The sequence below is a fragment of the Zingiber officinale genome, chromosome 1B (assembly GCF_018446385.1).
Source record: "Zingiber officinale cultivar Zhangliang chromosome 1B, Zo_v1.1, whole genome shotgun sequence".
Taxonomy (NCBI): domain Eukaryota; kingdom Viridiplantae; phylum Streptophyta; class Magnoliopsida; order Zingiberales; family Zingiberaceae; genus Zingiber; species Zingiber officinale.
In genome coordinates this window covers 1,049,062-1,063,190 of record NC_055986.1, presented here as the reverse complement: position 1 = coordinate 1,063,190, position 14,129 = coordinate 1,049,062, and the positions used below count along the sequence as shown (strand labels likewise).

At 37.8% G+C, this 14,129-nt stretch overlaps 1 protein-coding gene across 1 annotated transcript; it reads right to left on the bottom strand.

Moving 5' to 3' along the window:
* Positions 1 to 10,111: 10,111 nt before the first annotated feature.
* On the bottom strand, positions 10,112 to 13,543 carry LOC121992752 (putative disease resistance protein RGA3). Its single transcript, XM_042547309.1, has one exon. The coding sequence runs from the start codon at positions 13,541 to 13,543 to the stop codon at positions 10,112 to 10,114; it is 3,432 nt and encodes a 1,143-aa protein (XP_042403243.1).
* Between the last annotated feature and the right edge of the window lie 586 nt (positions 13,544 to 14,129).

Sequence of the window (14,129 nt, the reverse complement as noted above, 5' to 3'; positions counted from 1 at the left end):
ATTTGGCTAGAGAAGAATAACACATGATAGATATGTTGTTTTTCATTCTACACATGCGAAAGAATTTGATTTCATTCAATCAGACTCGAAAATGATTTAAGCTATGTGATACGGTGATAAAAAGGAACCTACCTAACACAAGTTAATTTGTCATCGTATAAATCAAAGTCAAGGTGGTCAACATCAGGGCTTAAGCAAGGCTCGGTTGCGCCTGAAAGGGAAGCGGTTGCATCGGACGATCGGAGGAATCGTTGTCCGGTTGGCCATCTGGTCAACCTAGTAGGCCAGGAGCCCGAGCTAAATGGGCCCGGAGCCTGAGCCGAACGGGTCGTCCTTCCGGCTCGGGGTGTGGCATTGTACTCATAACGAACCGATAGAGGAAAAGACAGTTAATAAAGGAAAGAGAAAGCAAAGGAGAACATTTCATCTGTCATTAAAGCCATAGAAGTTAAGACAAAGATGTCTTCTGTAGATAATCAATATCATTAAATAGGGGAAGATGAAAGGTAACTAAGAAAGATATAAAAGGGTCTGCTAGGTATAAGGAACGGGAAGAGAAAAAACAAGTCTTGGTCTCGATAATAATTTTCCATTTTCCTTCATCTGTTTCTAATTTGAGTGTCGAAAGTCAACGCTAGGGACACCTTCCTTGGTTTTGGTTTTGTTTTGCAGAGAGGAGCGAGCTCTTCATCCAGTCAGTGGCACTGCCACCTCCCCAGCTTTCCAGCTTCACGCTTTCGGACAGAATCATTTTAGCATCGTCTGTGGAAATCATTCCTGCATCCGAATGGGAAATGGAAGACGTTGGGCGATTCACAACGATAACGTTGACACAAGAGGAGCTCGACACACTGATATTGTTGGGTGCTACTTGGAATACCGTTCTGTTTTCCCTGTATAAAAATTTGTACAAGCATAGAACTTTTTCTAGTAATCCATGTGTTCTTAAACTTGGATTGGAAACGAAACTTAACATTTTTACTCCAAGTTCAAACCATATGTTCTTCAAAAGTTAAACTTGGATTGGAAACAAAACTTAACATTTTTACTCCAAGTTTAACTCATGTGTTCTTCAGAAGTTAAACCATATTAAATATCTATTTCAAGGATTGACTTCCAGGTCGTTGGCGAGGCACTCGACCTTCTTGGTTATGGGATCATCCACCACTTTCTAGGTAAAGTCTTTCAAAGAAATTGAATATTTAAACTCCTCATAGTAAACCCTAGGTTTAACTAAAGAGACATCAATCGAAGCACAAGATTGAAACACAAAATCGATACACAAAATAGAAACACAAAATCGCTAGCCTCTTATGTTGGTATTTCAGGATCCATACAAAGAAAAATTAAACTAGTATGCAGCGGAATAAATAACTAGTTATACATTTCTTTGTAACCTAAAGACCTCTTGATCTTCTACTGTATTTCTCTCCTCTTCTTGGACGTCGTGTGGGTGATGATCTACCAAGACGAAGACACCAGACCTTCTCCTTCTTTTTCAAACTTTCGGTCACCAAAGAATACAAAGTGAAGAGGCCTTCTTCTTCTTCTTCTTCTTCTTCTTCTCTTCCAAGCAACCGGCCACAAGGTGTCAAGGTCCTTCTCCAAGTGTCACCGGCCCTTATGAAGAGGAAAGGGAAAAACAGGAGAGCCGACCACAAGAAATTAGAAGAGAAGCCTTAGGTTATGTTTAGAGAGCATCCCCTCCTCTTTTATAATCTTTGCTAGTGGCTAATAAGGAAAGTTTTTTATAAAATTTCCTTTTATTTGCTATTGTAGATGGTTACAAAAAAGGAAAGATTTTAACAAAATTAAAATCTCTCTTTTAAACCATTGTAAATAGCTATAAAAGGAAAGATTATAACAAAATTTTGTTTTAAATAAAATCTTCCTTTTATTCCTATAATGGTTGGTTGCAAAAAAAGGAAAGATTTTAACAAAATTAAAATCTTTCTTTTAATCCATTGTAGAAAGTTATAAAAGGAAAGATTTTAACAAAATTTTATTTTCAACAAAACTTTCTTTTCTCTTCTTCTATGGCTCCCCATGCTTGGGCACTAAGCATGGCTTGGCCGGCCCACATCTTGGGCACCAAGAGGGCTTGGCCGGCCCCTTTCTTGGGCACCAAGCAAGGATGTGGCCGACCTCTCATTTGGGTAAGAAGAAAAATCAAAACGAGTGAACGCGAGGCTTTATAGAGACTACAGCAAGGACTGAGAGGAGGAATTGGTTTTAGCCTCCTGATGAACTTGAGCTTCCTGTGTTCGACCCGAACACCCAACTCAAGCTCATCAATAATAACTCATATCACTAAGGAGTTATTATTGAACTACCGCAACAATCCCATATTACATTATGGACTCTTTATCATGAGTGCATTAATCTCCCTATGTTTAAGATATCGAATGACCATTAATTAAATGAGTTACTAACAACTCACTTAATTAATATCTAGCTCCAAGAGTAGTACCACTCAACTTCATTGTCATGTCGAACTAAATCCACCTGCAGGGTTTACATCACAATCCTTATGAGCTCCTCAAAGGGACATCATCAACCTAGATAACTAGGACACAGTTTCCTTCTATAATCAACAACACACCATATAAATAATATTATTTCCCAATTTATCGGGCCTATTGATTTAACAAATAAATCTCACTCATTGATAAATTAAAGAAATAAATACTAAGTATATGTGCTTGTTATTATATCGAGATTAAGAGTACGCACATCCATAATAACAGAGGTTATGTTCTTTTATGCAGTCAATATAAAAAGAAACAACCTCAAATGGTCATGCTCAATACACACATAGTGTACTAGTGTAATTTTATAGTTAAGATAAACTAATATCAAATTACACTACAACCATTCCAATGGTTTGTCCCAATCCATCTTGGTTGTGAGCCACTATTTATAATTTATAAGGAACTGATAACATGATCTTCTATGTGACACAACACACTGTGTTATCTTCAATATAAATTAAATGGACAACTACATTTAACTAAATACAAACATTTGACTAATGCGATTCTCATTTCAAAATAAATGCTCATACAAAAAGCTAGGCTTTTAGTATACATCCTAACAATCTCCCACTTATACTAAAAGACTATGTTGTCATATATGTTGTCATACATCTTATTCTCATCCCCTCAACATGCCCATCAAAAGCTCTCGCCGGAAGGACCTTAGTGAAAGGATCTGCCAAGTTATCTTCTGATGTAATCTTGGTGACAATAATTTCTCCTCGTTTTATGATGTCTCGTATTAGGTGGTACTTGCGCTCAATGGGTTTACTTGCCTTATGGGCTCGTGGTTCCTTCGAGTTTGCTACTACACCACTATTATCACAATAAATTATGATAATTTTGGGCAAACCAGGAATCACATCTAAGTCCATCAAGAAGTTTCTGAGCCATACAGCTTCTTTGGCTGCCTCAGAGGTGTCGCATACTCAGCTTTCATGGTAGAGTCCGAAACACATTTCTGCTTAACACTCCTCCATGCTATGCCTCCACCTCCCAAAGTAAACACATACCCCGAGGTCGATTTACTATTGTCCATATCTCATTGGAAGTCAGAATACATATAACCCACAGGGAGTAAATCATCTGCCTGGTAAACAAACATATAATCTCTAGTCCTTCTCAGATACTTCAATATATGCTTTACGACAGTCCAATGTCTCTGTCCTAGATTACTTTGATATCTGCTAACCATGCCCACGGTAAAACAGATATCCGATCTCGTATATAGCATCGCATACATTAGGCTTCCTACAGCCGAAGCATAAGGAATTACCTTCATGTCCTCTATCTCCTTTGATATTTTAGGACACATCTCTTTAGATAAAGGTACTCCATGCCGAAAATGTAGAAAACTTTTCTTGTAGTTTTGCATGCTAAAACGAGCTAGAATAATATTGATGTATGAAGTTTGGGATAAGCACAACATTTTTTTCTTGCGATCCCTTATTACTTTGATCCCAAGAATATGTCCACATTCTTCCAAATCCTTCATATCAAACTGCTTAGACAACCATATCCTTACGTCTGACAACACTTTGACATTGTTGCCAATGAGCAAAATATCATCTATGTATAGTACAAGAAATACCACCACATTTTCGTCATTTTGCTTATATACACAAGACTCATCCGGACACTGAATAAATCCATAAGATTAAACTGGATGTTCCAAGATCTCGAAGTTTACTTCAGTCCATAGATAGACCGATGCTGCATCTTTATCTTGGAGTGTTTCATCATATGTCCAAGGATCAGGTTCATGTTCACCAGGGATCAAGTCTGAAGATTCTCCCAAAAACATGAATCTATCAGGTTGCCTAACAACCCTCCCACTTCGACGAGACATTACTTGTAATTGTGCATCATTTATGATACGTGTTGCAATTTCTTGTGATATCTCATCTTGTACCGTTGGTACTAAGGTAGACGTGTCTTCTCTTATTTCTTTGAGAACAATTTTACTCATGGACTTGTGGTTCATTACATAGTCCTCTTCTAAAAATCGAGCATTGATGTTAACAATGACCTTCTGATCTTTAGGACTATAAAATAAACCACCTTTCGTTCCTTTAGGATAACCCACAAACAAGCGAACTTCTATACGTGATTCCAACTTATCAGTGTCTCCTTTCAGCGCATGTGTTGGATTACCCCAAATCCGAATATGCTTCAGACTAGGCTTACGCTCATTCCACAATTCTGTGGGAGTAGAGGGTACTGACTTAGAAGGTACCAAGTTCAAAATGTACACTGCCGTTTCTAGAGCATATCCCCAAAATGAATTTGGTAATTCTGAATAACTCATCATTGATCTAACCATTTCCATAAGTGTCATATTCCTTCGTTCTGCCACACCATTCTATTGGGGTGTACCAGGTGCAGAAAGTTAGGATTGAATCCCGGTCTCTAATAAGTAACTCCTAAACTCTCCTAAGAGGTACTCGCCACCACGATCAGACCATAGTGTCTTTAATACTTTTACCATAATGTTTCTCCACATCAGCTTTGTATTCTTTGAACTTATCAAAGCACTCAGACTTGCGGCGCATCAAGTAAATGTACCTGTATCTCGAATAGTCATCTATAAAAGAGACAAAATATTCGAAACCACCTCTTGCCTGGATAGTCATAGGCCCACACAAATCAGAATGAATCAATTCCAACACATCTTTGGCTCTATACCCCTTAGCCTTAAAAGGTTTTTTGGTCATTTTTCCTTCCAAGCAAGACTCTCAGGTTGGAAAGTTTTCCACCACCAATGAACCCAAAAGTCGATCGGCTATTAACTTTTGAATCCTACTCAAGTTAATATGACTTAGCCTCAGATGCTAAAGATATGTTTGGTTCATTTCCGAAGGCTGCTTTCTCTTATTTGAATTAGAAGATGTGTTATTAATTTCCATTTGTTGCATCGTGGAAGTTATTGGATTTAGAGTATACAAATTATCAACCAATGTACCAGAACAGATAGCTACCCTATTTTTCTTGACAACTACTTTGTCATCAAAAGAAACAGAATATCTATCCATAAATAGTTTGGAAACTGAAATTAAGTTCTTTCTAAAACTTGGTACATAAAGATAATTTCTCAAAATCAATGTTTTATTCCTATATAAATAACCATCTCCCACTGTAACAGCCATCACTTTTGTAGCATTGCCCATGTAGACGGTGATTTCCCCTTCATATAGTTGTCGGGTTTCCTGAAACCCCTGCAATGAATTATAGATATGATCAGTGGCTTCCGTATCTACACACCAGGTACCGGTAGATAACATCGCTAAACATGTTTCAACAACGAATTAATAAGATACACCTTTATTGTTCTCACTTTTGCGAGGACAGTCCAAGTTTTGTTTCCAATCAATGTAATTAGGACCAGTAAGTTTGTTCTCTTTCAATATATCAGCAAGAGGATTGAAAGCCATTTGAAATCCTAAAAATCATAAAATATTTGATCAAAACTTTAGAATTTAAAATAATATTGATTCCTCAAATAATATCATTTAAATTCACAAACACCTCAAAATACTGTGAATTTTGTATGCCACGATAGTGTGGACGTATACAAATTCAAACATTTATAAGAGGGGGTTTTACCCATTAATTTTATTATCTTGTCAACCTAACTTTATGACAAATAAAATTAATAGTTGATTTTTCTTCGATCACACAAATAATAACAATGACTCCGATGGGGAGGATACTATTAAATGTGCTTAAGTGTATACCATTACTTGATACTTAGTCCATTAAATAGGATTGTGTCCCTTCAGATGGAGAAGATCACACAAACCTAAATAATTTCCTATAATCATCCATTAAGGAAGTTTGATCTAGTGATCCGCAAACAAACTCATCCGATGTGGAGGAAGACACTCAAAGCCAACGCGCAAGTTTGAATGCATCACTTACAAACCAGCAATGAAGACCGTGGAATTTAAATAATTCCTCTTCCACTTAGTTATTTAAAATGAGGAATTTTAATATGCACACACACACACAGCATATATAAACAACATAAAAGGCAATAAATGAAACTCCCGAAGTTGTTTAGGAAAGGTTCGACACTTGTACAAAATTTTTGTATAGTGGAGCCGGTACGATCTTCTTAGGACTAACCAACACTCCCGAGGTTGATTAAGATATTAAACAGGTTATAATATCTATGGTATAGGAAAAGAAACAACATTTATAGTCATAACGGCAAAGTAAATGAAACTCGAGTTTGGGTCTAGTCAGTCGGACTTGAGCCTCCTTTGACTAGACTTGGAGGTGAGACTTGTAATATGGTACATAAAGGTGGGGTCTGATAAAGAAAGGCAGTCAGAAGTCAGGGGGACATGGCAGTCAAAGGCAGTTAGAAGTCAAGGGGACGTGACAGTCAAAGGTGGTCAGAAGTCAAGGGGACGTGATAGTCAACAGTCATGAGAAAGAGGGAGTTAGACCGCCTCACCTCATTAGTCATAAAATTCCCGATCGATCACAGGCAGGGCAAGTTCCCAGACCAGGCACATATGACAAAGCCTGAACTAGTTCTCGACCTACTCCAGACTAATCAAACCCCCTAGCTCGGGCTTTACAAATGGTTTCGGTACTTTTACTTATGCAACTCCCAACCGGTCCTTCAAACGGGCTTTACAAATTAAAGATGAGTCTTTTGTCATAGTCTTAGATAGAACTCGACCAACCCACTACAGCTCATCCTCATTATCAAAGCCCAAGTCTGGAACATAAGGTGCAGCCTGGAGTAGCGCTAGGCCTGTCCCGATGGATCGAGTTTTCTTATATCAGGCCACATAGCCAGACCTGGCACTTTCTATGAGACAACTCCTGGCCGGCCTTGCAGCGATCAAGGTATAATGGATGGATCTCCAACCAGTCCAGATACAGATAACAGATAAAGCCAAGGGGGTCACTATAGTTCAACCTCTTTATCAACACTCAAGTCGGGTGGCGCCCCTAAACAAGCAACCCGACCTATCCTTAGCTAAACTCGGGTGGGATAGAAAGCACTAGACGACAACAGTGTCAGAGAATCATAATCGTCTGTCAAATAATAACTGTCATCAGTCAGAGAATATTTCAATAGTCGGTCATTCCCTGTGAATGGAACCTTCTTTCAACCAATGATAGGGCACCATGTGTCCTCCATCACCCCACAAGTCCCGGCGCTTGATATTCTCTGACAACGGTCAGACTCCAAAGGTACGTACTGTCATATAAAAAGGGATATCCTCTCCCTTGAGCAAGTACGCGCACATACGCACTCATCTTCTACAATTCATTTTCCTTCGTACAGTGTTCTTCTGGAGAAAAAGTATCTGACTTAAACGTCGGAGGACCTGCGCCGGGGACTTTTTCCATGATTTCTGGTCTCTAAGACTCTAACGCTATGTGGGCTTGTCTGAGTGTGCGCAGAGCCTAAGAACTGCCGGTTTCGTCACCACTGTCCCTGAGCTCCACGTGGAGGGTCCATTTTCCGGTGCACATGCGCTGTGTCCAAGTCGTCTCTCCGTCAATACCGACGTCATCTCAGTCGGCATTCATCTGACTCAAATTCCAGACAAGATCATATGATAAATCCAATATTCGTAAATTCTTTAGATTTTTCAAGATTCCTTCTAGTGATTCATAAAATTTTCTAGAACCATTTTCACCCAATGAGAAAAGATCTTCAGGATGATAATCACGATAGAATACAAGTGTTCGCACTTTATGAAACTTTGATAATTCTGCTAATGTGTCAAGTTTAGCTGTCCTTATCACTGTCAAGTGACGAGCAGTTGGTGGAATTTTGGAAGGTTCATTATCAATCACAAAACACACGTCCCTTGAAATATACACTACCAACTCTCTTATCAGATCATGAATCACGTATCTTTCATTTATAGTATGTAGAAAGAAATATCTGCAAATTAGCTCATCAAAAATCTTTGCTTTGGTTGGCCTGGTACACCTTAACCCTTCATCAAATTGAACATGTCTAACGCAACCTTTGATAAAAACTCAGCTCAAATTGATTGGTCCTGATCTAAGTAGTTTTACCTTCAGCAAACAACCCCTAACTTTACTAAGGCCATCCTCCTTCATGCTATGAATTTTGCTCCCTATTTGAATCCATCCTGTACTGTAAATTAAACATATTATTGAGAGTTTTGCAAATTAATGATTCACTGTAATTATTATGAGAATGCCGTCGGAGAAAATGAATTTTTATAATGATCTACATATGTTCATGCATGATCTTAGCATTTTCTTTGGACCATCTTAACTGTTTGTTAATATATGACAATCAAGCTTTAGTTTCTGCACACACAGTATCTAAGCAATCTGAGATCGCTTCTAATTATAAAAAGGAGCAAGCAAACCAGAAGGATCTCATTGTAGCAAACTCCTCTTGCAACTTGCTTTGACAATCATTTACCAAGCTCTTGGAAGCCAATAAGTGAGAGTTTCAAGGGAAAAGGACATTTAATAGACATGAAAGAAAAGTAAATAACAACAACAAAGGAAAGTTCTTTTATAAAATGGAAAATGATAGGTCCAGAAAAAACAAAAACAAAGAAATGCAATTCTAGCTTTAATTATTATTATCCTTTTATTATTTTTTAATTATATCTTCTGATTATTCCTATTATCAATTCTTACATAATCTAATTATTATCTATAATGAGATGATTTCTCAATTAAGTTGTTTCATTTCCTTTTATGTGTCTTTAATTCTTTTAAAAAGGAATTTAGAAAGTTAAAAAATATCAAGTGATCTCTATTATATTAAACCCTACCCCTTACAACTTCTCTAAAGTCATCCTCTCTCAATCTCACCATTTTCTATCTATTCTCCCAATTCCTCTTCCTATGCAGTACCCTTCCGTACCCTTCCTTGGACCATGCCTTGAGTCCTCAATTAAATGTATTGCATTTAAGAAGCATTTGTAAATATTTCTTTTACCAGTATACATACTCGTAACCGAACACTCGATCTATTATGGTAATTCTACACAAGTGAAAGTGGAAGAAAATATATATGGAGCATCCTTATCTTTTATGTTATAAGAATGTGAGTTATTGTAGGCCAAATGATTTGATATATAAATACATGAGGTTTCTACATTATTAGCTGCAAGTGTCTTTCAATTGTTTATCTACAATGTAACTATTTGTTTGTGATTAAATATTTACATCATCTAATTGTTCTATTGTTTTTAAAATATCAATCATTGATGATAGTTATGCATGAAGGTAAATTTGCAATTGCAATTATGCTATTTCCATTTTTCATATAATTTATCTAATGTAATTTGCTTAAAGGTGCAGTCATATTACAGTATTATGTTTTATGATAAATCCTTCAACCATCTATTATTTCATCAGTCAAAAACTTAATTACAATAAGTTATTTATTTATTTTATGTGATTAACTTTAAACTAACTTTATTAATTCTATTGTTACAGTAGCAAATGGGTATACTAAACTATTTAATAAAATTTAAAAAAATACCTGAGAACTTCAAAGAAATGCATAATAGCAAAACATACTTAAACAATCTCCAGTCTCTTTGGTATTGCTGTTATTTCATTTGTATTAATTCACCATCAATATCTATGTTGGGGATATTTGAAATCAGTGGCCAATCTGACCCATCATCCTTCCTACACCGGTCTCTCAATTTAGTGCATCCGTGCATTTCCAATTTTCGAAGCAGGAATGGAAGGCCATTATCTGGCAGTGACTCAATATTTGGGCAATGGTGAATGCATAAAATCTTGATGGAGGCAGTTCCTAAGGAAGAAGGAAGCTTTCGAAGTTTTGAACAGTAGTGGAACTCAAGGAAATGTAGGGAAGTCAGTTGCTGAAACCACTCCTCATGCTCAGGGTTGAAGTGAGAAAGATCATTACAATGATGGATTCTGAGTACCTGAATACATGGGGTCCTTCCTAGTATTACCCAAACATGTTTGAGAACATCATCATCAATCCAAACGGTGCACAGAGATCTCAATTCCTGTTCAACATAAGGTTGTTCTGGCATCTGTACAGGTTCAAATAACTTTGGGCATGCATGAATAATTAGGTCTTTCAGATTTGCAAGAGACTGTAATCCACCAATTAAGTTCAACTCCGGGCATTGAACCAGTCTTAAGTACTCAAGGAATTGAAGGTTGTATAGAGACACAGATGCTCTTTGTGCACAATTATGTAACTCCAAATATGTTAGAGAGGTTAAAGTTAGCAAATAGTCAGGTAAGGCATTGCCAATATCACCAGAATTCCAGATATCAAGTTGTTTCATTGATATCAAAGGGAGAACAGGGATTCTTCTTAGCTTGAGGCAATTTTCTATTCTCATTTTCATAAGGCAAGGAAAAATTGGCCTACTGTCTGATTCGGACAACTCCTCCCATTCATTCAAGGTATGAAATGTTAGTTCTTGAAGTGAAGGGAAGACCTGATCAGCATCCCCATAAAATTTGGCACCAATTCTTCTTACTGGAAGCTTGCAAATAGATATGTCCATGAGAAATGGGAGATGGCCCAATGGTGGAAGATCTTCCCACCTGGCACACCAATTAAGATGAATTGATTCCAAATTTGTAAGATAATTCTTCTCCAACCAACATGGGGAATTCAAACCTCCATAGTGTTGAATCATAAGTCTCTTTAGATTACAATGAGGTTCAAGGCCTTCTATTATATCCTTCTCGATATCTCCTTGGCTCCTTTTACCTTCTTTGAAGTTGAGCACAAGATAATCGAGGTATTCTTTGTCCTTTAGTTTTGCCTCCATGGCCTCCTCCTGAGATTCAACATACTCAAGATTCTGTATGTCTAATCGCCTTCGAATATTTCGTAATTCCTTGAGCTCCCCTATTTGGTGCCCTCTCTTCCTGGTGATACGGAATTCATCTAGTTCTTGAAGGTCAGTCAATCTCCCAATCCCATCTACCAGTGAAATTGTGTCTGCATCAGCATGTAAATGTCGCATTCTGATAAGCCTATTCATTCCTTCTGGTAGTTTTTTAATCCAACACCGCTTTAAATTCAGCACTTGCAAATGACAAATCTTAGAGAATGATCCAGGAAGCTGCCGAATCTTAGTGCCGGAAATGTCCAAATATCGGAGATGTGAAAGATCACAGGTAGCATGTGGTAGCTTCTTTAGTTCTACACGCATGTACGATAAATCCAATATTCTTAAATTCTTTAGACTTTTCAAGATTCCTTCCAGTGATTCATAAAATTTTCTAGAACCATTTTCTCCCAAGGAGAAAAGATCTTCAGGATGATAATCACGATAGAATACAAGTGTTCGCACTTTATGAAGCTTTGATAATTCTGCCAGTGTGTCAAGTTTAGCTGTCCTTACTACTGTCAAGTGACGGGCAGTTGGTGGAATTTTGGAAGGTTCATCATCAATCACAAAACACTCATCCCTTGAAATATACACTGCCAACTCTCTTATCAGATCATGGATCATATATCTTTCATTTATAGTATGTAGGAAGAAGTATCTGCAAGTTAGCTCATCAAAAATCTGATTCCCAATATCCTCCATTGTCATCCTTCCACGCTGAGTACCTGGTCTGACAAAACCTTGAGCTATCCACATCTGAACTAGCTGTTCTTTATCAAATATGTGGCCCTTTGGGAACATGGCAGTATCAGCAAAACACTGTTTCACATTCGAGCTGAGGTGTTGGTAACTCAGCCCTAGAGATGGAAGGATATTTTCCAAGAGAAAATCATTTTCCCACCATTCACTTTCTCGAATCATTTTCCAATACTGTTCTTCCAACCTGGCATGTAACAAGCTTCCTACCACCTTCCCTGATAATGGTAAACCATGTAGCTTTTTAGCTATTTGTCGACCAATTGATTGCAACTTTCTTCCTAGATATGGATCAATCACTCCTGAACCAAATGAACAATGCTCAAAGAGCCTCCAATAATCACTTTCCTCTAAAAGCTTTAACTCTATTTGGTCCATCGTTCCCATAACTTCAGCAACTAATGGACTTTGAGTTGTTATCAGAACAGTGCTTCCTCTGTTCCCGTGGGACATGGCATTTCTAAGCTCCATCCACTTTCTTCCGTCTTCATCCCATACGTCATCAAGTACAAACAAAAATCTTTTACTTGCAATAGCACGACTGAGATTAGTTAGCTGTGCATCTAAACTAATATGTTCAGGGCGAGAATCGGAAGCCACTTTACCTTCCAACTCTCTTGCAATCCTTTTCACATTGAAATCATTAGATACATAAACCCACTTTCTGAGCTCAAAATGGTCAGCAACCCTTGGATCATTGTAAATAATCTGTGCTAGGGTTGTCTTCCCAACTCCCCCAATGCCAACAATTGGAAGCACACCAAGACTCGCATGGCTGCTGCTGCCAGCTCCTTTGTTGAGGAAATCAGCATCATTTCCTGAACTCAACAACATCTCAAGTATCCTTTCCCTCTCTTTATCTCTACCAAACACCACTTCCTGCGTGAAGGAGCTCGTCTCCCCTATTGATTTGGTGTGCTTTGCATTGTCCTCATCCAGCTCAACTTTTTTGCGGTCGATTTCAGAGTAAACTTTATCCACATCCCCCAGCAGATTCTTCAACCTCTTGAGTTCATCATCCGAGACAAATAGGTTCTTGACAAATCTAAGAGCCAATGTGGCTAAAGCACTGACCTTCCCCCTGTCTTGTACCTGATCATCCAGTTGTCTGTACTCTATCTCGTCCAGTAGGTCGTCCGCTTCGTAGGCCGCCTCTTTGAGTTGCCGCAGCCAGTTGACCAAGGCTGGGTCCCTGATCGGCCTGCCTTCTGCTGCATGGATCACGGCTTGGATGCGAGGAAGTCGATCTTGTATCTGTTTGACCTTCTCCTCCACGTCAGAGAGTAGATCCCAGTGGCCGGAAACATGGGACGTGACGAAGTCGACCAGCTTATCGATGATGGAGCTCGCAAAATTTTCTCCGACCATGATTGCGACGCCGGTCGTATCCATTTTTGCGATTTCAGCTGGAGAGCAGGAGAGGAATAAGGGGGTTTCAGACTCCGAGAAATCGAGGACTTTTGAAGTTCCATACCTATTTTTTTTAAAAAAAATTAAATGTATTTATTTTGTGTGTGGTGCTCAACTTCGATGAAGACTCAAACGAATTTATGACAGATTGTGTGGTGCTCTAGATCAAATCTTCTGTTTCTAAATTTTCTATTCTCATATTTTCTATTGATCAGATCAGATTATATTTTAAGATATCATGATATTTTTAAGATGTGTATAATATCTTCATGATGTATAAAATATTTTTGAAATATAATTTGATCTATCTAATCGATAAGAAGATACGGAAACAGCAAAATTTGGGAATAGAAGATTTATCTCATGGTGCTCAGTTTCGTTTATCTTTTGACAAACGAAGCTCATTGGATGTTTAATAAATGCACCAGTGGACATTTAACAGTTGGCAGTTGACCCCCAAAAGGTTATTTGCATGTCAATTTATTTTTATATTAATAATCAGTCTATTAATCGTCAGTATAAATGATCAAAATATAATAGAAGATATATTAACATATAATTTTGATCT